Below are 26,155 nucleotides of genomic sequence, written 5' to 3'. Positions count from 1 at the left end.
AGGCATGCTGGAAAGTGTATGCTAATAAGCTATCAATGTTTTTAAGTAATTTAATTAGTGAAGTAAACAATCAAATGGACATTTAATCAAACTGATGTTTGTTAGAAAATAACGTGATAATTAAAGAATTTGTCTAATAACAGAAGAAAAGCTTAATTATTTGAGCTTCTGAGATTTTACAGTGAAAAGGACAAAACAACTTTTTGACTTTAAATGTTTCACAGTGTTGCGTCGTTTCCTCCGTACAGACGAGCCAATCACCACTTTCTTCATAAACTTTATTATCCTTTTTTTTTATATATATATAATTCCAGCAATTGTGACAACAATTAAAACATTTTCAGACACTTTGATTTTCTGCTAAAAGTTTCCTTCATCCTGTTTTAATCATAAAGACGAGTAAACTCACACTGAGAGGATCGGCTGTCTGACAAAAGTCTGTGGACACTACTGCTCTGAGTGGAGCTGTGCATTTTGTTCAACATAGAAATCCAGTCATTGATCTGTCCCTGCAATCTCATTGGTCCAGTGAGTAAACTCCGCCCACCTCTCAGTGTGAATTGAAAACAATAAAAAAATCACAATAACTCACAATGAGAATCCACCTGAGCAGGAATACAGGGTGAAATTAGGAATCGTTCCGAGTGATTCATCCTGTCACTTCTCAGGTTTCATCAGCATTTGTTCTCAGACTGAAACAGACAGAAGCTTCAGGGGCAGAGCCTCCAGGTCTCACACTGACACATCAGCAGCTACAGTCTGAAGTTCAACATACATCAGGACGTCTCCACACGTCGGCCACATTAAGGCAAACGGTGTCGGATTAAGGCCGACGGTGGCCCAGGAGGCGTTTCATAAAAAAGTTCATTATGTTTAAATATAAACTGGTCGACGAGAAAATAAACGTTTTATACTGAGAATGAAAACATGTAAATCTGTGATTGGCCAACTCTCAAAAATGAACTCAACAACAAATGATGCTTAAATAAAGACTGGCCATATTGTGTAAACAGAAAAACTGTATAGTTTCAATTTTGTATCACAAAACAAAGTAGATGTTTAATTTTATCAGATTTTTTCAACAAAAATATAAACTGGAGAATAATTCAAGTTTCATGTTTCATTTTGGTTTATTTCCAATTTTCAGCTCAATCAAAAGATCTAAATGAAGTTCTGATGTTTGTCATCAAGTATTTGTGTAAATCCTCATTTACATTTACTTGACGTAATGTAATTCTGTTGTGAGTTTGCTCATGAATTGTAATTATAAAATTGGCTCATGGATTCATGTAGATTGTGTTTTTTTTGTTTTTTTTTTTTACAAAGAAAAATTTTAACAACAAGAAATAAAAGATTTTTTACTTTTTTTTCTTTTTAACAATTTCCGTTGAATCAAACAATCTAAGCAAAAACTTTTGTTAAACATAATTCCCTAATAAATTATTCTCTAAATAAAAAAACTGTTTAAATACTGTGTTATGATTAGTGGCTCTTATAACGAGCTGCTAGCATTGCTAACTAAAAAAAAAAGTGTATGTAAGCTATTTACGCTAACATTTTGGCTAGCAGCAGCTAGCGCTAACCTTCCAGTTGTCCTGGCACAAAAATGGAAATTAAAATATAAAACACAGTGATCTGGCCAATCAGAATCTTCTGAGGTGATCCCAGCTCTGATTGGCCGGCTGGGCCACCAGCAGGAGTTAACAGAAAAAAGAGACAGGAAGTGATCTATGTTTTCTGCTAAACAAAGATCCATAATCACCAATATGTTCATTAGTGTGAAAGCTAACCTATCACCAGGTGTTACCATGGTATCCAGTAACAATTGTAATTTAGTGTCTTGTTTAATGTGCTAACTAAATTTGAAGCTAACATTCTGGTTGTTTGTTCCATTAGCACGTTGTCTAGCATGCCAACACAGAGTGAAAGTGATTGTTAGCGTTTATTGATTGTGATCAGCAGAAATTAAACCCCCTGGTCCAATGCCAAGCTAATGGGCTAATGGCAGTGCTCAGTTATGTCGACAACCACTGCCTTCCTCCAGCTGAACAGGAAGTAGCCCATGCCGGCGCCGGCTGCCACGGCGATGCACAGGTAACCGTTGTAGGTCATGAAGACGAGCATCAGAAAGTAGCTGACAACCACCTGGACGATGTGCAACAGGGTCTGAAGGAAGTGGGCAGGACTTAGCATCCGCTGCCTGAGAGGACAACACAGGAGTCAGCATTCTTGTTAGCATTAGCATTTTAGATAATCTTGCACCTTACATGATACTTCAGTTAGCATTAGCAGTACCATTCATCTTACAGAAATTTAATTCAGGTTTGTAGCATTGTTAGCATTAGCAAGTTCAACAATTATGCGCTTTAATTGCTGTTAGTGTTAGCATGATATTTACCAGTTAGCTCTGATGCTAATCCTTTTCTGACATATTTTCTGAAATATTGGAGTGTAATGCCATTATTAGCTTTAGCATAGCATGTTTCACGTTAGCAGTGTCTCCGTAAGCATAACATTTTTTTTTTAGCATGGATGTAGTATTAGCAGCAGTTGTAGCATTAATTTCCTTTTTTGTTGGTGTTAGCATTGCTACACGCTGAACCATACAAGCTGTTAGCTTTATTAGCTCTAGTGTTAATAATGAACCACTTTTAGCTTCAGCGTTTCATCGTTGTCATTAGCATTGCTTTAAAAATAACACATTTACGTTCAGGAAAATTGGCATTGCTAGTGTTAGCATTACCATTTACACTGTCTCAATACTTAAATAGTTTTCAGTTTGTTTCCATTCACATTTGTGTCATGGTTAATATCAGTATTAGCTTCAGCATTAGCATACGTTTTAGTATAATTAGTCCATAAAGAACAAATGACAGTGGAAACAGCAGAGCGCCACCTGGAGGATGATACACCATGACACCAGAAACAGAGGCAGTAACTACAGGTCTGTGTGACGCTGACAACATTTATTTTTCATCTATTTAAAAAAAATTGAGTTCATCAACATGTGGAGAGAAAAGAAACAAAACTATGAAATCCTTAAAAATCAAACAAATCCAAACATAAAAAATAATTATCCAAGTAAGAAAAAAAGTTTCCTCAGTAAAAAGTCATCAGCATCACACGGAAACTGAACTCCACCCACTTTTAATCTAAAAAATTAAGTTTCTAAAAACTGTTTGTTATGACGTAAATATCAGTGATCAATGTCAGTCTGATCAGTCTGACCACAGTATCTCAACCAGAACAGGTGAACAGGACCAGAACCAGAACCAGAACCAAGACTAGAACTCTTACAGTTACCTGACATAGAGTCCTGAGAGGCGGGACTTTATTCCAACAGGAGGCTCCGCCCCCTCCAAACACTGACTGTCACTCACTGAGCTGACATGAACACATGATGTTACTGACAATCACATGACTGATGATCACCTGACTGCGGTGTCAGATTACCTGTGATTGGTCAGTTCATTAATAGACTCGTTAAGTTTTTTAAATAATAAACATGTCAGTTTGTTTACTGTTGTATTGTAAACAGATTATTTTCAGTAACAAAGATTTGTGTTGAACTAAGAACAAAACACAAAAATTTAATCTACATTGAACTTTTTTTATTCTATAAAAAGATTCATTTTTTTACTGTAAATAAAATGTTAATATGAGGATGTAATTACAATATTTCATGTTATTATGAAGGTTGAACAGTATTTATAAATTTTATTTATAGTCAATTTTGAAACCTCAGAAATTACTAATCTTACATTTTCATATTTTTAGACTTTTGGAATTGTATACTTATATTTTCTTGACTTGTCTGATTGTCATCCATTTTAAATGGTGTTGTTAGCGTTAGCGCTAGGGACCTACCCAACCGTCTTGTGCGTCTCCATCAGCACTGTCCCATCAGCTCCGGGGAGCGGCATTGAGTTGTAGCGGACGTTGACCTGACTGCGACGCAACAACACCTCACGGCCCATCTTTAAGCCCTCGTACAGGACGGCCAACAGGAAGACACCGATACACGCCCCGACCATCTCTGATTGGACGACAGGAGGAGGGGTCAGAGTCAGAAAAAGGAAGGATGGGAAAAAATAAAACAATAAAATGATAAAAATATGAATAAAAACTATAGAAATACAAAAATCATAAAAAATTTAAATCACAAAAAGAAAAAATGTTCTCATTACATAATTTCAAATTAAATATAAAAACAACATTAATACAATAAAACGTTTTTTTATATTTTATTCAAATAGAAATTAGATATATAAAAATACTGAATATGAAAACAAATGGAAAAAAGTTCATACAAAAACTTTAGTAATCTAAATATGAAATAATAAAACTATAAAAAAAAAAATGTAAATGTAAAAAAGAAAACATAAAAGTAGTAAGTAAATCAATAAATGAAAGAAAAAACAAATATGTGGATATAACAGAGACGTAGAAATCTGACCTCCGGGGGAGTTGATGAGCAGTCCAGTGAACAGCAGCTCCACGTTGTTGTAGCCAAAGTAGAAGGTCATCACCTACACAGTGACAACAGCATTAGCATATTAGCTTGTTAGCTCCACACTAGCTAGTATGATGTTGCATGTAGCGGCGATGGACCCCGCTCCTCACCATCCCCCCGTGTCCTCCGTGGTCCCCATCATGCCCTCCTCCCCCTCCCCCGTGGTCATGGCCGATGGTGGGCGGGGCCATGGTGTGATGATGGTGGTGGCTGTGGTCCATCTCCATGGTGCTGTGGTTTGTGTGGTCCATGGCTGCTGGGGACAAAAACAAGACCTGAATCAACATGTGTCAGTCCAGGTTAGAGTCCAAGTCTGAGTCCAGGTATGAGTCCACGTCCTCTAGTTTCCATCATGAGTAGTTTGAAGTCTCCCCTGTCGACTCGTCACAGGTTTCTTCAGTCGACTGTAACAGTCACCTGAGCCACAGGTTACTTGTTCAACAATGTCCTACTGTCAACGTCAGCTTTGTGTTTTACTTCTGTGCCACAGTGAAGCTCATTTAACACAGTATATATTATATCAACAGTATATATAATATTAACAGTATATATTAGTGTATATTATATCAGCAGTATATATTATATCAACAGTATATATAATATTAACAGTATATATTAGTGTATATTATATCAGCAGTATATATTATATCAACAGTATATATAATATTAACAGTATATATTAGTGTATATTATATCAGCAGTATATATTATATCAACAGTATATATAATATTAACAGCATATAATATATTAAATGTATATATAATATTAACAGTATATATTATATCAACAGTATATATTAGTATATATTATATCAGCAGTATATATTATATCAGCAGTATATATTATATTAACAGCATATATTATATTAACAGCATATATTATATCAACAGCATATATTATAATGACAGTATATATTATATTATTATATATATTAAATTACACCTGCTGAAAATACAACGTCATTATTCTCATCATCGCAAACCAGGCGAGAAACATTGAGAACACGCTCTCTCTTACCTCAGTGACACCTCTTCATTCAGTGATGCTGACTTGTCCAGAGACGGACACAGACTGAACACTGGTGACATCACAGCAGAGCCGTAACCACAGTAACAGTCTGACATCACTGAGCAGATGTCCAGCTATAATCTGATTGGCTGCCAGGCCCTGGGGCTACAGGAGGCATAAAGAGCCAATCAGAGCGCTCTGAGGTTCTATCTGCCATCAGCCAATTAGATCACAGCATCGTTAACATTAACGCGAAGGTAAGTTGTCGCCGTCGGCAATGCTTTGTTTCCTGTTTGGACTCAGCATCACTTTATGTTAACAATATTAATGTGTGTCTCTCTCTCTGTTTGTTTTCAGTGTCTCTCGCCCTCTTTATGTTTGTGTACGTGGTGTCAGAGCGTTCATGGTTTCTGAGTCTACATAGTTTCTCAGTGTACATGGTTTCTAAGCGTTTCTGAGCGTACGTGGTTTCTCAGTCTACGTAGTTTCTCAGTGTACGTGGTTTCTAAGCGTTTCTGAGTGTACGTAGTTTCTTAGTGTACATAGTTTCTGAGTGTAAGAGGCTGCAGAGTCATAGTCAGTCAGTGTCTCTGTGTTTCTTCACTGTCAGACATGGTAAGGTCTGAACTAAACTCTTCCTCTCTCTCCCTCTCTTGTCCTCTCTCTCTCTCTCTCTCTCTCTCTCTGATTTTTCTCCAACATCATAAAATCCATAAAACTCAGTTTAAAGTTTTAACAGAAATAAAATTAGTCATTACTCAGCTGGTATCCTGCATTCTGATTGGCTGAGCTCATGAAGTTCATTTAAAAACTTACCTGGAGAGGAGACGTCAAAGGGTGATCGAGCACTGTGGAGACTGTCTGAAAGAGAGAGAGAGAGCGAGGACAGTATCTTCAATGGCCACTTAAAACAGATAACAGACCCAGCTTCAGCTAATCAGACACTGGCATGATTCTGATACAGCCAATCAGCTGACGATGAAAAGCTGTGGTTGGATAGGCAGTGCACGAACCCTTTGAACTCTCATTTGTTCATGGTCGTTTTATACGGTTGTACTGCTCGGCCCCACTCACCTGTTCAGGTGTTATCAGTGACAAAGGTCTCAGTCAGCTGTTTAACACAGTGAACGTGTGAATGTGAACGTACAGAGGAGATCAATATATTGATAGATGCCTCATTATTCCCTGAACATGTGAAAGCTGTGTCTGTTGAATGTCTGATCTCTGGCCACTGCTCAAACTCAGATTTCATTGGATCAGTTTTACTTTTTTAGTTGATTGATTACTGATAACCGATTATTTCCTGAAGCTGGAATCTGTTCTGTTGTGCTCAGATCTTTTTAGACCAACATGTGCCAGTTCCAGAAGCAACAATAAATCAGTTCAAAGGTCAGACTGGAGCTCGTGTTGAACAGTCTGATTAACTTTATGTGACTCTGGGTAATAACAGTGATTCACAGGAAAGACACCCAGCAGCTGGCAGAGTGAAGTCAGTGCTGTGCTGGTACCATATTGATCCATTGATTTTTACTGGAGATAAATGATCAGTACTGAAGATATGAGTCTCTGTTGTGTCAGTGTCCTGAAGGCTGTACAGACAGGTCTCTGTCACATTACTGATTATGACGTTTCTGTAAATTATTAACATCCTGCAGGTGTTGACCTTTGACCCTGATACAGTCACAGCTCAGACACATGAAGGGTTTTAGTTCAGCTACATTTCTGCTTTGTATTATCAAAGTCTCATCCCTATTATTTTATTCTTCATTTCATCTCAGAAAACTGAAAAAAAAAAAAGAAAAAAGATTCAAAACGAGATTCAACAGGAAGTAAAACAAAACGTTTCACGTTTTTCATCAATGAATAAATCTAAATCATAATGGACAGTAATATACAATGACATCATACTAGAACACACTTTACAGTGACATCATACTATAACACACTGTACAGTGACATCATACTATAAGAGTAATATACAGTGACGTCATACTATAACACACTGTACATTATGGATGTAATGATTCTGAGTCCATGGTTGTTTTTTGTAAATATTAAACCTATTTAATTATTACACCTATTTTATTGTCTTCCAACTGCTTCCAACAGATTTTTCTCTCAAGTGAATTCATTAGCTTCTGTAGTTTTGGATGTTGATAGTTGATGACGTGTTAATGATCATATTGATCTGATTTGTTTGGGAATCAGTTTGAGTGTTTGGATGTGAACAAATGTGAGCAGTGATAAAAAACAGGAGGAGCTGTGAGAGGAAACCGGTAAGAACCCTGGACTGAATGAACCTGTGAGACCGGTGTTTGAGGCGGTTTGTTTGTTGTTCTACCTGTCACCTCTGACTTGTTTTCATAAGCTGTGTGCTGTATTTGTTTCTATAGACTCTAATGTTGTTTTGATATGAAGCCAGTAAATCTGTATCAGTGTCAGCCTCACACTGTCTTCATTGTTCTGGACCGGTTCTCATGTCGTTCTCATCTTTTAATCGCTGCAGTTATTTAATTCACGAGGAAAACGGAGAGAAAAATCCTTTCCCACGACGTGAACTCACGGAACCAGACTCCATCGGGAAATCGTTAAAGTTAAGGTCGCCTCGCTCGTGCGCACGCGCGTGCACGCGGTCGACTTTACTCGACACCGACATCGCACGAGCTCCCCTGTAAATCGGCGCGCACTGCATCCACCAATCACTGCTCTTAAAAGTCCTTTCAAACCAGATCCCCTTTTAAATCTCATCAACTTACTCCAATACAGCAGACGGACACGCAGTGGAGATGACCGTAAACCAGGTCATTAAAGCCGAGGGTTTACCAAAACCAGGTCTCCGTAGGCAAATTACATTCAAGCTGAATTCACCAAGAAACCCACTTTGTTCTGAAACTGCCACATGTTCGAACTTTACATGTGCATGTTTCCTGCCACGCGCAAGAAGACGTTAAATTGTAACATTTTCTGGGGAGTTTCGTTCAGTAGCAAGTAGCATGTCTGTGGTGAGTAGCAGAGGTCACTGACACAGTTGAACATTCACACACTGAACTCACCTGCAAATGTTCCAGGAATTCTTCTTCTATGTCTTTTTCTCTGTGTCGAATCCGAAAAACGAAAATTAAAAAGTCGTAAGAAAAAACGAAGAAGGGGAAGAACAGAAAGTAGAAAGAGAAAAAGAGACACTTCTTCTCTTCACCGTCTGCCTCTGCTCCGCCACTACTTCCGTGAGCTGCGTCAGGACGTCCGTAGAGGAGGAGCTTCAAAGTCTGGACCAATCAGAGGGCGAGTTCTTCGGCCAGGGGCGGGGCCTTTTCGAAGCCACGTAGGCGTGATTTGTTGGTAAGAGTCACGTGAGACTGATCAGACTCCGAGTCTGAAACTAGTTTTTAATACAACTAAAACTTCTTTTTCAATTCACTGATTTATTTTTCATTGTGATGAAGGAAGTGACTTCATGTACAGTAAAAGTACAAATACCACTGTATAAAATACTCCATTAATCCTGTGTGTCACAGAATACTTCAAGTATCAGAAGTAAAACTAAAAGCAGAGTGGCCTCGTGTTTTATCTCTGATTATATATAATTTAATTTAGAGTTTTTCATCTATAGAAATTATAATTTTTATAGACTGCATCTTATTTTCTGTCATTTTAAATAAACCAATCATACCTCTATAATCCTGAAGGACAACTGAAACACAGCAGCAGCTTTTCAAGGCCTGTTGGATCATCCACAGGAAACCCAGGAGCCTTTTCCAGGACCCTGAAGGAACCCTTTGAACTTTCCTCCTCCAGGACTCTCAGGTCTGGCGCCCTCTGCTGGTCTTCAGTCAAATATTTAAATTGCAGCCGATCGGGGCGTCGCGTAGCGCAGTGGGTTACGCAGGCGCCCCATATATAGAGGCTACAGTCCTCGCTGCAGCTGGCCCCTGGTTCGACTCCCGCATCGGACGGCCCTTTCCTGCGTGTCGTTCCCCCTCTCTCTGTCTCCCCATTTCCTGTCTCTCTACTCTTCCTTTCATTAAAGGCACAAAAAGCCCCCCCCCGCCCCACCCCAAAAAAAAATAAATAAACTAGATAAATAAATTGCAGCCAATCACGGAGCAGTATCACACAGTTTCAGCCAATCAGAAGTCAGTTTAATATTATGTTTTTTTTCATCGTCACTTCACAAACATCAACAGGAAGTCAAGTCACATAGGAAACAGCCAAAAAAAAAATTGGAAGAGTTTCACAATAAAAGCCTTTCTCCACTTTCTCCAGCCAATCAGGTTTTAGAGCAGAAAAGCAAGTTCAGAGAAAAACAGCCAATCAGCATCATCAAATCTGATTTCATTGAGTTGTGTTTGATTTTAAAATGACACCTGATTGGCTGATTTTCTCAACTGACAAAGATACAGTGAAGAAAGACTTTTATTTCGTTAAGATTGAAACAAAAAATTAATTCAACATATATAAATATTTCATCAACATCAACACAGTAACAACATTTATTTACGTTCTCCCCTTCATACGGGGCAGCAAACCAACTTCTCACCTTCAAAATAAAAGTTTTTATATTTTCTGGAGAATTTAGTTTGAGTCAAAAACTACAACACTAAACTAAAAGGTTTCAGCTCTGATCAAAGCTAATGTTGCTAGCCTCCATGTCTCCTTCGTTTGCCCCACCCCTTCTGGTTTTCACCCCGCCCAGATGACTCGTGGCCCCACCCCCTCAGCCGGCCACACGATAGTTAGCATGAAACTCCGGCTGGATGTCACATACACGCCGCAGTAGCTCGCCCAGCACCGCCTCCCGGTTACTGCGGTAGCTGGCCTGGATACGACCCATCCGCTCTGCCGTGTCACGATCCACCTCCACCGCGCTGTTACCATGGGAACCAAGGGCCTGAGGAAGGGGGTCACAGAGAACAGTTTAATATACAGATGTGAACACAGTGACAAGATATTAAAGAATCATCAGGAAGAACAGATACTGTGCAGTTTAAACAAATAAAAATCAAAACACGATGGAGGGAACAGAACAGAAACAAAACATTTAGAATATTTACATTAAATACTTAGAACATTAAAGAGGAAAGAAACTAAATAAAAACATTGATATTAATATATTGGAAAATTATGAAAAATAAATAAACTTAAAAGAAATACTGGTAAAATATTTGGAGAAACATTTTTTTATATACATATATTAATGAAATGTATTGGAAATAGGAGGATGGTGGAAAGTTCTTACGGCCGCCTCCTTGGTCTTGAACTCTTTCTCTCTCTGCAGGCGATACTGTTCGATCTCAGCCTGAGCTTCCTCCTTCGCCTGCTTCAGACGACGGTTCTTACCTGAGGATGAGAGACAGCCACAGTACATGAGAGAGAGAGAGAGAGAGAGAGACCCACAGTTCAGCAGGAGAGAGGAGACACTTGATGAATACAACAGATTCTGTGATTATTATAATTAATATAATATCCATAATATAATTATTATTATTATAGATGTTATTATCTTTCTCTATTATATACTATAATAATAATAATTATTATTATAATAGAACATGAACAGATGAATAATGAGACAAACTTGTTGACTCAGTGACAGATGACACAGGATGTTAATGTGACATTATCATCTGCCTCTGACTGTTTAAATCACTGCTGAACCTTCATGGTATGATATCACAGCTCACCTGGCTGACACAGTCAGGTTCATGGTGTGATGTCACTGAGCTCAGTCAGCATCATCTGTGATGATGATGTAATAATTTGACAAAGAACAAAGATTCTGTCCAGGTGTGTGTGTGTGTGTGTTAATCAGCTGAACTGATTGTATTAAAAGCATTCCACTGCAGACAGATCTGATTCAATCATCTATCCTCTCTCTCTCTCTGATCCTCATACTTTCTGACTATTTATCACATGCCGTGGTCACATGCCGTGGTCACATGATGTGTGACTCAGAACCATCACTGACAGAGAACAGAACTAAACATGAGAATAAATGGAGTAAACATCTAGTTACATTAAGTTTGTTCAGAGGAACAGATGAAATAGTTAAAAAGACAGAGTCAGAATTATAAAAGAAACTGCATTAATTAACTGTGCCTGTAAACTAATCACAGATATTGGTCCTGATTAAACCAAACTCCTTTCACATTCGTGTCAGTCCTGCAGCGGGGCTCTGTCTGTTTACGGACGGCAGCAGAGCGGTGAACCTGTCTGAGAGCCCTCAGTTTACCTGGACAGGTGAGGAAGGGACACCTGACTGTGAGCCGAACTGAACAAGTTGGTGGTCGGTTAACCGGCTCCGGTTTGACTGTGACGTGAGTCAGAGTGACAGCAGCAGCAGAGACTCTGAGCTTTTCAGATGCAGGAGTCTCGCCGTTAACGGCGGCTCTAACCTGCTAACGGGCTAACAGCTAACGGGCCGCAGCGGGCTCGCAGGCCGTTTGTCCTACTCACGTTTGCGGGCCTCTGCCACCTTCTCGGCCGCTCTCTTCTCGGCTTGGAGCAGCTGCTGGATTCCCTGGGATTGGCTCGCCATTTTGGGGGAGAGGAGCTGCGGACAGCGAAGCGGAAACGGAGCAGAGACCGGAGAGATTCACCCAGACGAAGGTCGACGGAGGATCTGTCTTCGCCTCTGGTCAGTCAGCTGATGTCACGTCACGCTGCGGACCGATCACGTGATTTTGTCACGAGGCGCAGGAAGAGGATGAGGAGGAGGAGGAGGAGGAGGAGGCGGTGGTTCTTCTTCTTCTTCTTCTTTGGTCGTTGGCATCATCATGTCTCAGTACCGCCCCCATCTGGTTTCTATAAACCCCTACAGTCTGTCTCTCCTGCACCGTGTCCCAGCAGCTCCTCAGTCCTCCTGGTGTCTCCTCGTCAACATATATATATATATGTGTGTGTATATATATATATATATATATATGTGTGTATATATATAGGTGGATAATGCTGTAATAATAATAATCATCTGTAATATGAGACTCCGTTAGTTTTTAACACACTACATTTATGGATATAAAACATGAGGAGGAGCACAGGAAACTAAACTTCCTTTAACAAAGTACAACAGCTGGTTCTGGGTCAGTTTCATTGTTTTAATTTTATTTATTCAACAAACTGTAAAATAATGATGAAAATGTGTAAAAAAAAAAAGTGTACCTTTTGCCACTGTTGCCATGGTGACTCTAGATTCACCTGTTCACATGGTGAATTGTAGGATGAACTAACTAGGAATAGGAAACATATAGGTTCAGAATCTGGACCTGGACCTGGTCCTGAATCTGTGAGAGGCCTAATGTGTTTTATTCTGAAAAGAGTGAAAACAAAATAAAAGACTTTTCTCTGGCCCGGTAACTGCACGTGACTCGCCTCCTCTGTAAGCGGAAATGACGTTTTCCGCAGCGCTGAGTCAGCTGAACCAGACCGGAAGCAAAACAAACAGCAGGGAGCAGGCGCAGCAGCGTCGTGAGCTCGCGCTGCTGAGGGACGAAAGTTTTACTTCGCTTTTTTATCAAACGTTTGTTTTTTTTTTTGTTTTTTTTCCCCCAGGAAACAGAAGTCACACAGTGACGTCACTGGACAGCTGAGAAACAGCACGAGACTGCGGAACGCGAGACGTGCTCCTGTGTGCTGAACGCGGAAGTCCGGAGAGAAGATCTGAGTTTAACTTCGAGTATAAAGTTTAATGAATTTTATCTCGACAGCGGTTTGAGCTGCAGGTCTGAACCAGCATTCATCTGACACAGGAACATATTGAAAATATTTTGTCTTTGTACATTTTATAAAAACAGCGTTTGCAGGAGAAAAAGTTTGCTATTAGTAACAACAAGCAATGTCGATCAATATTTTCTGTCTCAACAGAAGTTTAACCTGCAGATTATTTCTCTCAGTAACATCAGAAGAAAACAACAGAATCTTTGTGTTGTTAAGTCTCTGTGTCGTTGAATCTTCAGGTTGTTCAATTTTCGTTGTTGTGGAGATGAAGCGGAGTCGGGTGTTGGCGGTGCTGGTGGGCGGAGTCTTCTGTGTCGCAGTGATGACACTGTACCGCATGCTGGAGCTGATGCAGGGGGCCGAGCGTCAGCACCGTGGGGAAACTCCTGGTGGACAGGTGGAGGAAGTGAGTTCTTGTCACATTCTGAAATTATAATTAAAGTTTTTCTCTTCTAGCTTTTTAACAAACCAGTCAAACCCTCTCTGCAGGATTTGTCCCGCCTCCAGCAGAAGATTGACAGGTTGGAGCGTCTCCTTAGTGACAACAACCGTCTGGTTGCTACGCTGCGGGACTCTCTGGTCCACCGAAAAGCATCATGGGAAACCGGTGGGGGAGGATCCAATGTGAGCTCAGACTCCACCCACAGCAGGGTGGACACACCCCCTGGATGCAGATTGGCCGAGGAGATGAAGGACGGAACTGACAGAGTTCAGGTTAGCTTAGCATGCTAACTGTTGCGACTTTTGTCACAGCAGCAATTTGACAAAATAAAACGTGAGTTTCAGACACAGTGATGATGACGACGTGTAGCGTTCAGTAACAAATCAGACTTTCAGGAAATACAAGATATTTTATAGAAAAGCTGAAGTGATATTTTCAAAGACTAAGTGAAAGTGGCAACACAACAGTTTGTAATTTGGTCGAAGGTCGATTCTTTTTACAAAATGTATTTAGAAATTATTTCACTTACAAAAACACAAAAAGTTCGGGAAACAGGAAGTTGTGAAGTGATGCTTTAATCATTGTAGAGGAAGAGGGGGCTGGAAGATGTGTGAAGACTTTAGTTTGTTTTGGTCTTAATGTTGTGTTTCTCTTAGGAAACTTTCATTGGTCGGCCACAACATGACATCATCTGTCTAAACCTTGTCTTTGTGTTTCTGTTACGTGTGTCTCCATCATCCGTCAGCTGCTGGATGTTTACGACCTCCTGCCCTTTGATAACCCAGACGGCGGCGCCTGGAAACAGGGTTTTGAGATCCGTTACCAGGGAAACGAGTGGGATGAGCAGCCGCTGGAAGTTTTTCTGGTTCCACATTCACACAACGACCCGGGTCAGATACACAACGACACCACCACAACACCAGCCTGTGCTTTAACACAGCCTTTAACGTGTGTGTGTGTGTGTGTGTGTGTGTGTGTGTGTGTGTGTGTGTGTGTGTGTGTGTGTTGCAGGTTGGTTAAAAACCTTTGACAGTTATTATCAGGATCAGACGAAACACATCCTCAACAACATGTTGGTCAAACTGACTGAGGACAACAGGTGAGTAAATAAATTAAATATATCTGATTAAATGTATTAAAGTCTTTTTGATTAGTTATTGATGTGTTATTGATCAGTCTCATCAATAGAAATAACTGTTGCTGTGGTGTTTGCTCTTCATCAGGAGGAAGATGATCTGGGCAGAGATCAGTTATTTCTCTAAATGGTGGAATGACATCGACGAGCAGAAGAGAGAGATGGTCAAACGGTGACTCTCACCTCCACATCTGAAACATGCTTCATTATTTTTACTTGTTATTTGTTTCTGAATCTTTTTGTCACAGATTAACTTTCTTTCTCTGATCTGACAACTTTTTCAGCTTCTTTATTTTTCTTTTCATTTTTATCTAACATCCATCTTTATATTTATATATTTGTATTTTATATCTTTATATTTATATGTCTATATATTTATAATTATCTTTACATTTTATATATTTTTGTAGTTTTATCTATATATTTATACATCTTTATATATTTTTACATTTTAAATCTTTATATTTATATATATAACTTTTTATCTTTGTATCTCTACATTTCTCTGTATTTCTATATTTGATCACATGTATCTGTCGTTTTAATTGGCTGTTTGTTTCATTGTTTGATTGGTTCCTTTTTCAGCCTGGTGGGGGCGGGGCAGCTGGAGCTGGTGACGGGCGGCTGGGTGATGGCGGACGAAGCGAACTCTCATTACTTCGCTCTGTTGGATCAGCTGATCGAGGGACACCAGTGGATCCAGAGACACCTGGGTTTGTGTTGTTTAGCTTCACCTCCTTCACCTGCTGGCTTCCTTGATCTTTACACTTTGTTTCTCTGAGCAGGTGTAAAGCCCCGCAGTGGCTGGGCTGTGGATCCTTTTGGCCACTCCCCCTCTATGACCTACCTGCTGAAGGGAGCGGGGCTTAGCAACATGGTCATCCAACGTGTTCACTACGCCGTCAAGAAACACTTTGCCCGGCAACAGACGCTTGAGTTTCAATGGCGACAGAACTGGGGTGAGTGGCGGGAAAGGTAGATGTTTGAACACAGTGACAAAGACAGTTCCAGCTGTTACATGACGGACAGTAACAATACAGCTGTGAAAAGAGAGAAAACAGAATTAAAATCAAATTAATGAAATAATGTTTTTTAATCAGGTTTAAAATAAATCCAGTTTAAAAAAGTCAAGACAACAGTTCACTCAACTAAAACTAAAGTAAATATAATGAATTAATTTCTTAATTAATTCAATTTAAAAGATTAAAGAGTTGACAGATTAATATTCACTTTGAACTGAAACAACAAAACAGAAGAAATGAATGATCAGACATTTCTGAGCTGATGATGAGGTTTATGTGACGGGTCATAATGCATTCATTCATTCATTCATTCATATAACATGAAAACAAGACTAAGACTTTATTAAATAATAATAATAATAATGATCCTTTCATTTTCTTTTGGGTAAAATATGGAAAACAGTGACAAACTGCTTTGTTTCTCTAACCCCGCCCACTTCCTGTGTCAGACTCCTCCCCTCGCAGTGACATCACATGTCACATGATGCCGTTCTACAGCTACGACGTGCCGCACACATGCGGCCCGAACCCGGCAGTCTGTTGTCAGTTCGACTTTCACCGCCTGCCGGGGGGGCGGGTCTTCTGTCCGTGGAGGACCTCGCCACAGCCAATCACAGATCAGAACGTCCAGGAGCGGTAGGCAGGGGGCAGGGCCAACAATAACGAAAATAACCTGATTAATTAATGATTAATGATCACTTTGATAGTTGATGATAAGAATAATTAAAAAGGTTTCACAGTGAGTCATTCTGTCAAAACTCTTATTGTGAAAGAACAGAGCGTCACTCAGGTGTGTGATGCTGCTCTGTGTGTCCTCTCAGCGCTCTCCTCCTATTGGACCAGTACAGGCAGAAGTCTCGTCTCTTCCGTTCTCCAGTGCTCCTCGTTCCCCTCGGCGATGACTTTCGGTTCGTGGACTCGAGCGAGTGGGACGCTCAGTTCAGCAACTACCAGAGACTGTTTGACTTCTTCCAGGATCACCCAGAGCTGCACGTCCAGGTGGGCCGGACACACGAGGGAGCAGGGCCAGAGGGGCGGGGCCAGGAGGGCAGCCACCTCAGACACACACTCTGAGTGTCACTCATTAGTGTCAGTCAGTCTCAGTGTGAACATACGACCTCATGACTCCTCCTCTCCTTCTTCCTGTTTCAGGCGCGTTTCGGGACTCTGTCAGATTACTTCGATGCTCTACAGCGGCGTCTGAGTGCCACAGCAACGTCTCTGCCGACACTTCGCGGCGACTTCTTCACCTACGCCGACCGTGACGACCATTACTGGAGCGGCTACTTCACCTCCAGACCCTTCTACAAACGGCTGGACAGGACGCTGGAGGCCACGCTCAGGTAGCTCCGCCCACTCATTACATAAGGTTCAGGTACATGATCAGAACCAATGGAACAGCAGGTCAGATCATAAACGTTTCTTTAAATCTGTTTTATTTTTGTTTTGTTTTTTAAATTTTTTTCTTCAAGTTTTTCATCTGTTTTTATTTTCATTTAAATTTTCTTTACATGGGGCGTCGTGTGGCGTCGTGGTCTAAGCAGGCGCCCCATATGTAGAGGCTACAGTCCTCGCTGCAGTCGGCCCCGGTTCGAGTCCCGCATCGGACGGCCATTTACTGCATGTCATTCCCCCTCTCTCTGCCTCGCCATTTCCTGTCTCTCTACTGTGTGCTATCAAATAAAGGCATAAAAGCCCCAAAAAATATACTTTGACATTTTCTTTACATTTGAAATGTTTTCTCGTCCTCACAGAGCGACCGAAATCCTCTTCAGCCTGACGCTAGCTGAAATGCGTCGTTTCCGTGGCGACGGTCATCTGGTTGCAGGTTTTCCTGCACAAGAACACTTCCAGCGTCTGACAGCAGGAAGGCGGAGTCTTGCACTTTTTCAGCATCACGACGCCGTCACCGGCACCGCCCGCGACCCCGTGGTGGTAGACTACGGCACCAGGTAGCTACTTACTGTTAGGACACTAGCAATTTAGCCTGTTAGCTTGTTGCTGTTTTCAGGGGTTAAGAAAGATGTTCTTTTGAAAGTTGAATGCTTGGACATTAGTTTGTTTGTTAGCATCAGTTAGCATTTTAGCCTAAATCATGGCTCACAGAATAACAGGTAACAAATCAGTGTTAGCACTGTTAGCTCATGGAATTGCTACATCTTTAGCATTAGCTTGCTTTTGTCTCATTTATTCCTCCATGCTCTCTGTTGAAGGACGCCGTCGTCAGTGGCAACGGTATCAGGTACCGCTTCATTTAATGTGAGCAGTTAGCATTTAGCTTTTAGCATTAGCCTCCCCTCATACCCATTCATTTAGCATTAGCATCTAACATCAATTTCCCATCACTCCCATTCATATTGTTTACATTGTTTCACAGTGTCGTATGTTTGTTTTTTTAAATAAAGTTTTTTAGTCTCATAGAAATAAAAAGTTTGAACTGAAATAAAGTTTTTTTACAGGTTGTTTCATTCCATCCTGAACCTGCGAAAGGTGCTGCAGAGCTCCGCCCACTGGCTGCTCCTATTGGACAAGAGCCTGTACCACCACGACCAATCGAAACCTTTCCTGCAAATGGTGACCTCTGACCCCATCTGCTGTTTGACCTTGTTGTAGGCTTGATTGTTTTGTACAATTTGAAGATGTGACATCACACACGTGCTTTACTGTGATTGGTTGAAGAGTTTTAGAGCTCTGAGGTTAATCATGTGATCTTTCTTCAGGATGATGTCATCTCAGCTCAGGACGCACTGCCTCAGAAGACACCGCTCACGCTCAGTGATGATCCCAGGTAAGGGGCGGGGCTTAGACAAGGAAGAGGTGGGACCAGATCAGAAGATAATAAATAAAATAAAATGTTCATCAGAGTTTGACTTTTTATGAAATGATGGTTTTAGTTCCAGAACAGAAAACGTTAAAACTCAGTTGTGATCAGTTTCTGATGATGGTGTTTGATTGTTGATTGTTTGGTGTCTCAGGTCATTGATCATCTTTAACCCGACGGAGCAGCTCCAAACGTCCGTCATCAGCGTCGTCGTCGACTCTCCGGACGCTCGAGTTGTTGATGCAGAAACGGGTCAACCAATTGCTTCGCAGATCTCTGCGGTGTGGGCGGAGCCAAGCAGAGCGTCCACAGAGTCGTTCCAGGTGGAGAACAGATCAGTCGTTAATTACTTTGATCAGTTTAAATCGGTTTTCCTTCATGTCACATTCTGTTTCTCCAGCTCTCCTTCCTGGCTCAACTTCCTCCTCTGTCACTGCTCGTCTGTCATGTGACCAAAGCCTCGGCTGGCTCCGCCCACCGGGCGAGCTACACCTTCTATCGTCGTGGCAACCCGCCGACCGTCCACACCGAACACTTCCAGGTGTCCCTCCCCCAGGGACCTGAGGCCAACGCCCCACTGTCGCTTAGCAACAAGCATTTCCAAATATGGAGTTCCCCGGAAACAGGCCTGTTGCAGGTCAGACTTTTCAAATTAAAAGTCTGTCCATAAGAGGGAAAAATAACTACACTCCCAGAACTCTGAGGTCTGAGGTCTCTGGTCTGTTTTGTTTTTGTCATTTATTCTTTCTTTGACCTCAGGTCTCAGGTCTCTGGTCTCTGGTCTCTGGTCTGAGGTCTCTGGTCTCAGGTCTCAGGTCTCAGGTCTCAGGTCTCTGGTCTCTGGTCTCTGGTCTGAGGTCTCTGGTCTCAGGTCTGAGGTCTGAGGTCTCTGGTCTGTTTTGTTTTTGTCATTTATTCTTTCTTTGACCTCAGGTCTCTGGTCTGAGGTCTGAGGTCTGAGGTCTCAGGTCTCAGGTCTCTGGTCTGAGGTCTGAGGTCTCAGGTCTCTGGTCTCTGGTCTGAGGTCTCAGGTCTCAGGTCTCTGGTCTGAGGTCTGAGGTCTGAGGTCTGAGGTCTCTGGTCTCAGGTCTGAGGTCTGAGGTCTCTGGTCTCAGGTCTCTGGTCTCTGGTCTGAGGTCTGAGGTCTCAGGTCTCTGGTCTGAGGTCTCTGGTCTCAGGTCTGAGGTCTCTGGTCTCAGGTCTCTGGTCTCTGGTCTCAGGTCTCAGGTTTCAGTTCTCAGGTCTCAGGTCTGACGTCTGTGGTGGTCTACAGAGTCCAGATCCTAACTACAATCATATTAATGATATCTTTTATTTTGAAATTCAGAAGCTCCGTCTGCAGTCCGGTCTAGTCCGTCAGGTCCAGGTCCAGTTCCTGTGGTACGGAACCAGAGTCGGAGGGAATCGGGAGAAGAGTGGAGCCTACCTGTTCCTGCCAGGGGAAGAGGGGGCCAAGGTAAGACCAGGACCAGGACTCAGACCACATCAGTCTGAACCAGATCAGTGAGCCCAGGACTAAATGTCTCAGATTCATTGTGAATGTCTCTCGCTCCCCTGCAGCTCTACTCGTCCTCAGAGCCCCCCCTGGTGCGGGTCTCCAGAGGTCCCATCTTCTCTGACATCACTTCCTGTTTCCGACACTTCACGCACACGGTCCGCCTCTACCACCTGGACGGTAACGGGACTTTAACCCTTCATTAACCTTCTCAGATAAGGTGACCACTCATGTGACCCTTCAGTGGAGGCTCATGATCAGGTCACCGTGAACATGAGCTCAAACACAGCTAAATAACATTTATTGATCCTGTATGTGTGTGACAGCAGTAACAGTAACATCTGTGGCAGCAGATAGTGGAGGTGGCTACTTCCTGTTAGCACACAGCATGTTAGCCTGTTAGCTTTTTTGTTTTTCTGTTGTTCTTTTGTTAAAGAAAGACGTTCTGGTGAAAGTTTAATGCTGGGACATTAGTTTGAAAGTAAGTTTGTTAACACGAGTTAGCATGTTAGCGTAAATCAAGGCTCACAGAAAAAGAAAGATAACAAATCAGTAACAGTAATCACTGTTAGCACATGGAACAGCTACAGCTTTAGCGTTAGCATGTTTTTGTTTTGTTTTTGTCATTTATTCTTTCTTTGACCTCATGATGTTTTCCATCAAGGAGACGTGGTTAAAGAGGAGATTAACCTCAGCCAGTGATCGGACACTTCCTGTCAGGGAGCCTGCAGACGCTGTTCAGGGCAGCAGCTGCAGGACGTTAGTGTGTGTTAAAGTATAATTATAATTATTTCCTATAGATAAATATGAATCAGTGAAAGAGTGGTAGGTGTACTCTGGTACACTGTGACATCACTGTTGGGCGTGGTGACAGGTGTGCTGTCTCACCTGTGCGCTCACTGAAGGTTACCTATCCTCTTCATTTTCACCTGTTGAGTTTTTCTTTGTCTCACATCAAAGTCTTTTTTATTATTTCATCCTCACGTTCATGGAGATTATTTGTCTTTATATTTATTTATTTATTTTATTTAAATCAATTTATTTTAATTAAGGTTAATACTGATGACTAATGATTTCACAATAAAAATCTCCTGTCTCTCTCTGCCCCAGGGCATGCTGGGAGGTCCCTGGAGATTTCCAATATGGTGGATATCAGGTCAGAGGTCAACCGTGAGCTCGTCATGCGGCTCGTCAGCAACGTCGACAACGGCAACCGTTTCTACACCGACCTCAACGGTTTCCAGGTCTCTACTGTTTAATCAGGCCAATCAGGTCGTTTGGTTCTGTGCCTGTTAGTGTGTATTGATAGGGTATTGATTATTGATTGGTTACAGATGCAGCAGAGGCGGACCCTGGCGAAGCTCCCACTGCAGGCGAACTTTTACCCGATGAGCTCGGCGGCGTTTCTCCAGGACTCGACGTCTCGTCTGTCGCTGCTGTCGGCTCAGAGTCAGGGCGTCGCCTCGCTCAGACCAGGTGATCAATCAGGATTAGGATCAGGATCAGTCATGATCAGTATCAATCAGGATCAGGATTGATCATCATAAAAATTCAAGCACTTTCAATGATCAGTGTCTATTTTCAAAAACCTTCAAGAGCCTGAAGAAACACCTGTGTTCTGAAGAAGGTTCAATGTTTTAAACTCGCTTCATACACCAGAAGAAGACCTGAACGTCTCAGTGTTGACCTCTGACCCCTGACCTCTGACCTCTTCAGGTGAGCTGGAGGTGGTGTTGGACCGGCGGCTGCAGCAGGATGATAACCGTGGCCTCGGTCAGGGCGTCACTGACAACAAGCTGACAGCCAGTCTCTACCACCTGCTTCTGGAGGACAGGAGGGGCGGGGCTCAGGTGAGGGGGTGGGGCCTCTACTTCCCTCACTGTCAGAGAACCAGGCTGTTATGTCTGATTTCACCTGTTAATACAAACGTTAGGACGTGGTCTGAGACCAGGACCTGAATCTGAGTTATTACAGAGAACTTAAAGGACATAAAGTGTTCTGAATGTTCTCGTGTTCCACCGTCTGAGAACGTCTGAGGAACCAGATCTTTTATTTTGTATTTTTTCTCACAGGAAGTGGGCGGAGCCCCGGTTGAACATCTGTCACTGCTCGCTCACCTGACCTCACTCTCCCTCAGCCACCCGCCAGTCATCATGGTTGCCCGTAGCGACAGCCAGCTGCCGAAGCTCTGCCCATTCCGGCCGCTCCGCTCGTCGCTGCCGTGTGACATTCATCTGCTGAACCTGAGGACGCTGGAGGATGCACAGGTGAGGACCACACCTGGAAACACCTGGAACATTAATGCAGTTTTTAACTCAGTGGTTGTAAAACAGAGAGTGATGCATTCTGGGATGTCTGTGGTCTTGTGTTGTTAAGATAGCAAGTTTTCAGACTGAAAATTAGAGATTAGAGATACTCCATCAGTACAAGAGTACAGTGTCACAGTAAAAGCACTTCCTGTATTTAGAGTATCACAGTAAAAGCACTTCCTGTAGCCACAGCACCACAGAAAAGAAAATTAAAATATAATAAAAGTGAATAAAATCAGTGACAAGTTGTTGTACATTCTAATCAATAAATTTTTATTTGTGTTTGTGGGAAACAGGAAGCAGGAAGTCCGTCACAGGAAGTGGCTCTCCTCCTCCACAGGAAGGGCTTTGACTGTAGCTCCGCCCCTGAGCCGCTGCCTCCGTGCACGTGGAGCGCACATGAGGAGGTACGCACACATCATGGATTTAAATCGACAGGATTGTTTAGTTTTATTTTCTGGTCTTTTGGATCCTGTTTCTCGTCTTTTTTACTTCCTGTTAAATTCTGTCGTTTCTCGTCTTTTGTCCAGATTTTTTTCCTGATCTTTTGTCGTGTTGTTTTTCTGTTTCCAGGTGAATCTCGACGCTCTTTTCTCTCCTCTTCAGTTCAGATCTGTCCGTCAGTCCGGCCTCACTCTGCTGCACCAGGACGACGAGCCTGAGTCCGCCCGGCAACAGCGACCATGCATCACCCGCCTGCGGCCAATGGAAATCAGCGCATACCGTGTGGAGTTCGAGTGACAAACAGGAAGGAAGAAAATCTGTTTCACTCTTTAGGCCAGAAACTGATTCTGCAGATCAACATGTCAGAAGATAAAAATAAAAGACAGGTTATTAAGAAATATTAGAAAAAGTGGAAATAAACATAAATAATGAAATTAGCTGAAGCTCTGCAGAAATATTATCAATAAAAAATAATCCTGTTAAAGATGAAAGTATATTAATGAACATGGAGCAGTGAAATACTGAAGAGACAAATTCTACTTTTATAAATTCATAAAGTTTAGAACATTTATAAAGGGACAAACAGAAAACAGGAAGCAGGATGACCAGCAGGGTCAAAGGTCAACAGAATGTGACGACATTCACACAATGAAATGAATATCTACATAACCGATCAATGATCAATGAGTCCGTTTCTAAAAATGTGAATATTTTCTTCAGTTTTCTATCAATAATGAAAATAATAGACTGAGAGTGGGTGAAAGGTCGGTGAGCCTAAAGGTTAAAGGTCGAACACAGAAATTTAAATGAAGAAAATAAACCTTGAGGTGTATTTTAAACAGGTTGCTATGGCAACAAAAAGGGACCAATTGTGTCGTTAGCTCAGTGTTGGATGAATGTTGTTAAATGAATGTGTGTGTTTCCATGGTTACTGTCAATCACAGTTTGTGCTGGGAATCTGTTACTGCTGTTTTTTTAATGACATGTAGTTTTTGTTTTTTTATACCTGAGTGTGGGATTGTGGGTAAATGTGTTGATTTAGTCTTGATCTGTTGATGTGTGACACTGGAGCTTCAGGTCAGTGTGATTGTGTAATTTATTACAGGAATGTTTCTGCACAGATTCACTTGTTTAGATTTTTTAATTAATTTTTTATATTTGCTGTGAAGGGGAAAGTTTAAGGGAATTCTGGGAAATTATTAAATCATCTGGTTATTTTTTTTAATTGAGAAATTCTCTATATTTTCTGTAAACATCTCTGGCTGAAAGATGGATATTTAAAACATAAAGAGCTGAAAAATGCTTTTTTATTTCCATGAGTTTGTTTTGTTGTTTTTCACAGTTTATATTCATTCAACATTAATGAGTGATTAATGAATCATTAATGAATCAACCTCCAGACTGAAACCAGCAGCTGCAGTTCCTCTAACGACCACTAGAGTCTGGCTCCAACAGTGAGTCAGTCCCCATAGACTCCCATGTTAAAATGTCCAACTTTACAGCAGAAATAAACATGTTTACAGCCTGGTACAAAAACTGATTTGGTCTCTAGAGCTAATTTCCTCCTTCATGACACCTGTTTATATAACTCACCTGTTTACATTTGATTAAGGACTACAGTTATGGAGGATTGAGGGCATGGTTATGACATCAGGCTGATTTCCTGCCTCCAGGGTCGAAGGTCACATCAGAAGGAGAAAGTTTGACCGTCAACGAGCTCAGTACGACATTACAGTGAAGCAGACTGCACCTGGTTCTACTTCCTGCTCCAGCAGGACTGAGATCTGAGGAGGCCGAGTAGCGTTTGCTTCGTCAACCTGAGTTTCTGGTTTTAAATAAACCGGGATCTTCTTCCTCTGCAGGTCTCTGAACGTCTGTGCCTGATAAACATGACATGGGTTAAAGATGGCGCTCGTATGAGGGAGAAAAAATAATGATTTGATCATGTGAGGTCAACTCTGTTTCAAATATTAACAGATGGAAGAAAGAACTGGAGCCACTCATGAGAATGACAGGAGCTGTTTGTCTATGAAACTGATGTCTCAGTGCTGTATCAACATGACACACGTTTAAGCAGCTTTTGTTCTTCGATATTTAAAAGAAGAAGAAAAGGTCAAACCTAAGATCATAGATGAACTGTTCCCGCCATGACACACGTCTGATGACTCATACTAGGACATGTTATATGTATGTTGGCCGCTCACTTGCTTATTTATTTTATTTAGTTTTTATTTGTCAGTAACGTGAGAGCCACTATGTGGCCTCTGAACAAAGTTATTGTTGGTTTCTTTCATTCTTTCAGAATAAAAGCAACCTGTTTCTTTAATATGGCCGTGCTCAGTCCGGTGGGATTCATGCTGCAACAATAGCAGTACTCTATAGAGCTGTGTGTGTGTGCGTGCGTGCATGTGCGTGCGTGCGTGCGCGTGCGTGCGTGCGCGTGCGTGCGTGCGTGTGTGTGTGTGTGTGTGCGTGTGTGTGTGTGGGGTCACGTGATTTCAGAGAAGTTGTGTGACTTCAAGAGTGAAACAGAAAGTGTGCAGTGCTCCTTCGCGCTCTCCTCAACAGTCAGTCTCTGAGTCCTCTCCTCGTCCTGACGGTTCACTGTGAATCAGCCTGATACAGGTAAGACATGATGGATGGTTAACAAGACTGACTGACTGACTGACTGACTGACTGGTGACTGACTGACTGACTGACTGGTGACTGACTGACTGACTGACTGACTGACTGACTGACTTTTCTCTTTTCTTCTGTTTCTATAAAGAAAGTCAAACAGCCTTTAAACAGTCAGCATGTTTCCGACTGCTGTCCCTGTGATGCTGAGACAAACTGTTGTCCAGGGAAACGTGCCATCTCTGGTGGAGGACACATGGATATTAACACTAACACCTGCTCCACTTCCTGTCTCCAAACAGCCCATGCAGACAGGAAGTGGAGAGAGAGAGAGAGAGAGAGAGAGACTATGACATGACACACACCTGCCATTAAATCATCTGCTGGTTAAAGACATGAGTTCATGTTTCAGATCATCAGGTTCACATGGTTCTGGGTCATTACTGTCACGTCACGTACCAACCCTCCACGTACACGCCAGGGGTCCTGGTCTGTACTGGTCTGTATCAGTTTGACTGAGGTGCTGTAAAAAAGAATTTCATATTTGAAATGATGTTTATATAATAATGTAGGTTATATATGTGTGTGTGTGTATATATATACATATATATATATATATTAGTATCGTGAGTATAG

At 41.7% G+C, this 26,155-nt stretch overlaps 3 protein-coding genes across 7 annotated transcripts; 1 reads left to right on the top strand and 2 right to left on the bottom strand.

The window, feature by feature from the left end:
* Nucleotides 1-261: 261 nt before the first annotated feature.
* Nucleotides 262-8,769, bottom strand: slc31a1 (solute carrier family 31 member 1). Of its 4 annotated transcripts, XM_022768514.1 has the most exons (8): nucleotides 8,576-8,769; nucleotides 6,339-6,383; nucleotides 5,532-5,687; nucleotides 4,624-4,766; nucleotides 4,457-4,529; nucleotides 3,868-4,036; nucleotides 3,304-3,384; nucleotides 262-2,200 (listed from the first exon to the last, which is right to left on the bottom strand). In XM_022768514.1, the coding sequence occupies exons 4-8, from the start codon at nucleotides 4,762-4,764 to the stop codon at nucleotides 1,999-2,001; spliced, it is 666 nt and encodes a 221-aa protein (XP_022624235.1). In that variant the 5' UTR covers nucleotides 4,765-4,766; nucleotides 5,532-5,687; nucleotides 6,339-6,383; nucleotides 8,576-8,769; the 3' UTR covers nucleotides 262-1,998. The 4 variants fall into 4 exon arrangements, with proteins under 4 accessions (XP_022624235.1, XP_022624233.1, XP_022624234.1 ...); XM_022768512.1 differs by lacking the exon at nucleotides 5,532-5,687 and having other exon boundaries at nucleotides 4,624-4,769; XM_022768513.1 differs by lacking the exon at nucleotides 5,532-5,687.
* Nucleotides 8,770-9,639: 870 nt separating this feature from the next.
* LOC111238817 (V-type proton ATPase subunit G 1-like) lies at nucleotides 9,640-12,193 on the bottom strand. Its single transcript, XM_022768506.1, has 3 exons — nucleotides 11,976-12,193; nucleotides 10,759-10,859; nucleotides 9,640-10,410 (listed from the first exon to the last, which is right to left on the bottom strand). The coding sequence occupies exons 1-3, from the start codon at nucleotides 12,055-12,057 to the stop codon at nucleotides 10,237-10,239; spliced, it is 357 nt and encodes a 118-aa protein (XP_022624227.1). The 5' UTR covers nucleotides 12,058-12,193; the 3' UTR covers nucleotides 9,640-10,236.
* Nucleotides 12,194-12,959: 766 nt separating this feature from the next.
* On the top strand, nucleotides 12,960-24,217 carry man2a1 (mannosidase alpha class 2A member 1). 2 transcript variants are annotated; one of them, XM_022768509.1, is made up of 24 exons: nucleotides 12,960-13,194; nucleotides 13,475-13,641; nucleotides 13,725-13,949; nucleotides 14,423-14,567; nucleotides 14,689-14,776; nucleotides 14,901-14,984; nucleotides 15,398-15,525; nucleotides 15,598-15,771; nucleotides 16,284-16,470; nucleotides 16,656-16,833; nucleotides 16,987-17,177; nucleotides 17,589-17,786; nucleotides 18,294-18,408; nucleotides 18,555-18,622; nucleotides 18,810-18,978; nucleotides 19,056-19,292; nucleotides 19,983-20,111; nucleotides 20,216-20,330; nucleotides 21,261-21,394; nucleotides 21,485-21,626; nucleotides 21,867-22,000; nucleotides 22,223-22,417; nucleotides 22,756-22,866; nucleotides 23,033-24,217. In XM_022768509.1, the coding sequence occupies exons 2-24, from the start codon at nucleotides 13,501-13,503 to the stop codon at nucleotides 23,198-23,200; spliced, it is 3,456 nt and encodes a 1,151-aa protein (XP_022624230.1). In that variant the 5' UTR covers nucleotides 12,960-13,194; nucleotides 13,475-13,500; the 3' UTR covers nucleotides 23,201-24,217. The 2 variants fall into 2 exon arrangements, with proteins under 2 accessions (XP_022624230.1, XP_022624229.1); XM_022768508.1 differs by having other exon boundaries at nucleotides 12,960-13,240.
* The last annotated feature ends 1,938 nt before the right edge of the window (nucleotides 24,218-26,155 follow it).

This window comes from Seriola dumerili, unplaced genomic scaffold (genome assembly GCF_002260705.1).
Source record: "Seriola dumerili isolate Sdu_G_001 unplaced genomic scaffold, Sdu_1.0 BDQW01001673.1, whole genome shotgun sequence".
NCBI lineage: Eukaryota > Metazoa > Chordata > Actinopteri > Carangiformes > Carangidae > Seriola > Seriola dumerili.
Note: the sequence above shows the minus strand (reverse complement) of the source record. Positions and strands in the feature narration are given on the sequence as shown.

What these genes read in the sequence shown, in the direction of transcription:
- man2a1 (XM_022768509.1), top strand. Translation starts at nt 13,501, where the DNA reads ATGAAGCGGAGTCGGGTGTTGGCGGTGCTGGTGGGCGGAGTCTTCTGT. An exon ending in CGTCCACAGAGTCGTTCCAG is followed by an intron (nt 18,979 to 19,055) that starts GTGGAGAACAGA and finishes CTGTTTCTCCAG; the next exon opens with CTCTCCTTCCTGGCTCAACT. An exon ending in CAGGGGAAGAGGGGGCCAAG is followed by an intron (nt 20,112 to 20,215) that starts GTAAGACCAGGA and finishes GCTCCCCTGCAG; the next exon opens with CTCTACTCGTCCTCAGAGCC.
- LOC111238817 (XM_022768506.1), bottom strand. Translation starts at nt 12,057, where the DNA reads ATGGCGAGCCAATCCCAGGGAATCCAGCAGCTGCTCCAAGCCGAGAAG. An exon ending in GGTGGCAGAGGCCCGCAAAC is followed by an intron (nt 10,860 to 11,975) that starts GTGAGTAGGACA and finishes TCTCATCCTCAG; the next exon opens with GTAAGAACCGTCGTCTGAAG. An exon ending in TCAAGACCAAGGAGGCGGCC is followed by an intron (nt 10,411 to 10,758) that starts GTAAGAACTTTC and finishes CCCCTTCCTCAG; the next exon opens with GCCCTTGGTTCCCATGGTAA.
- slc31a1 (XM_022768514.1), bottom strand. Translation starts at nt 4,764, where the DNA reads ATGGACCACACAAACCACAGCACCATGGAGATGGACCACAGCCACCAC. An exon ending in GCTCATCAACTCCCCCGGAG is followed by an intron (nt 4,037 to 4,456) that starts GTCAGATTTCTA and finishes TCGTCCAATCAG; the next exon opens with AGATGGTCGGGGCGTGTATC. An exon ending in CTCTCAGGACTCTATGTCAG is followed by an intron (nt 2,201 to 3,303) that starts GTAACTGTAAGA and finishes TTGTCCTCTCAG; the next exon opens with GCAGCGGATGCTAAGTCCTG.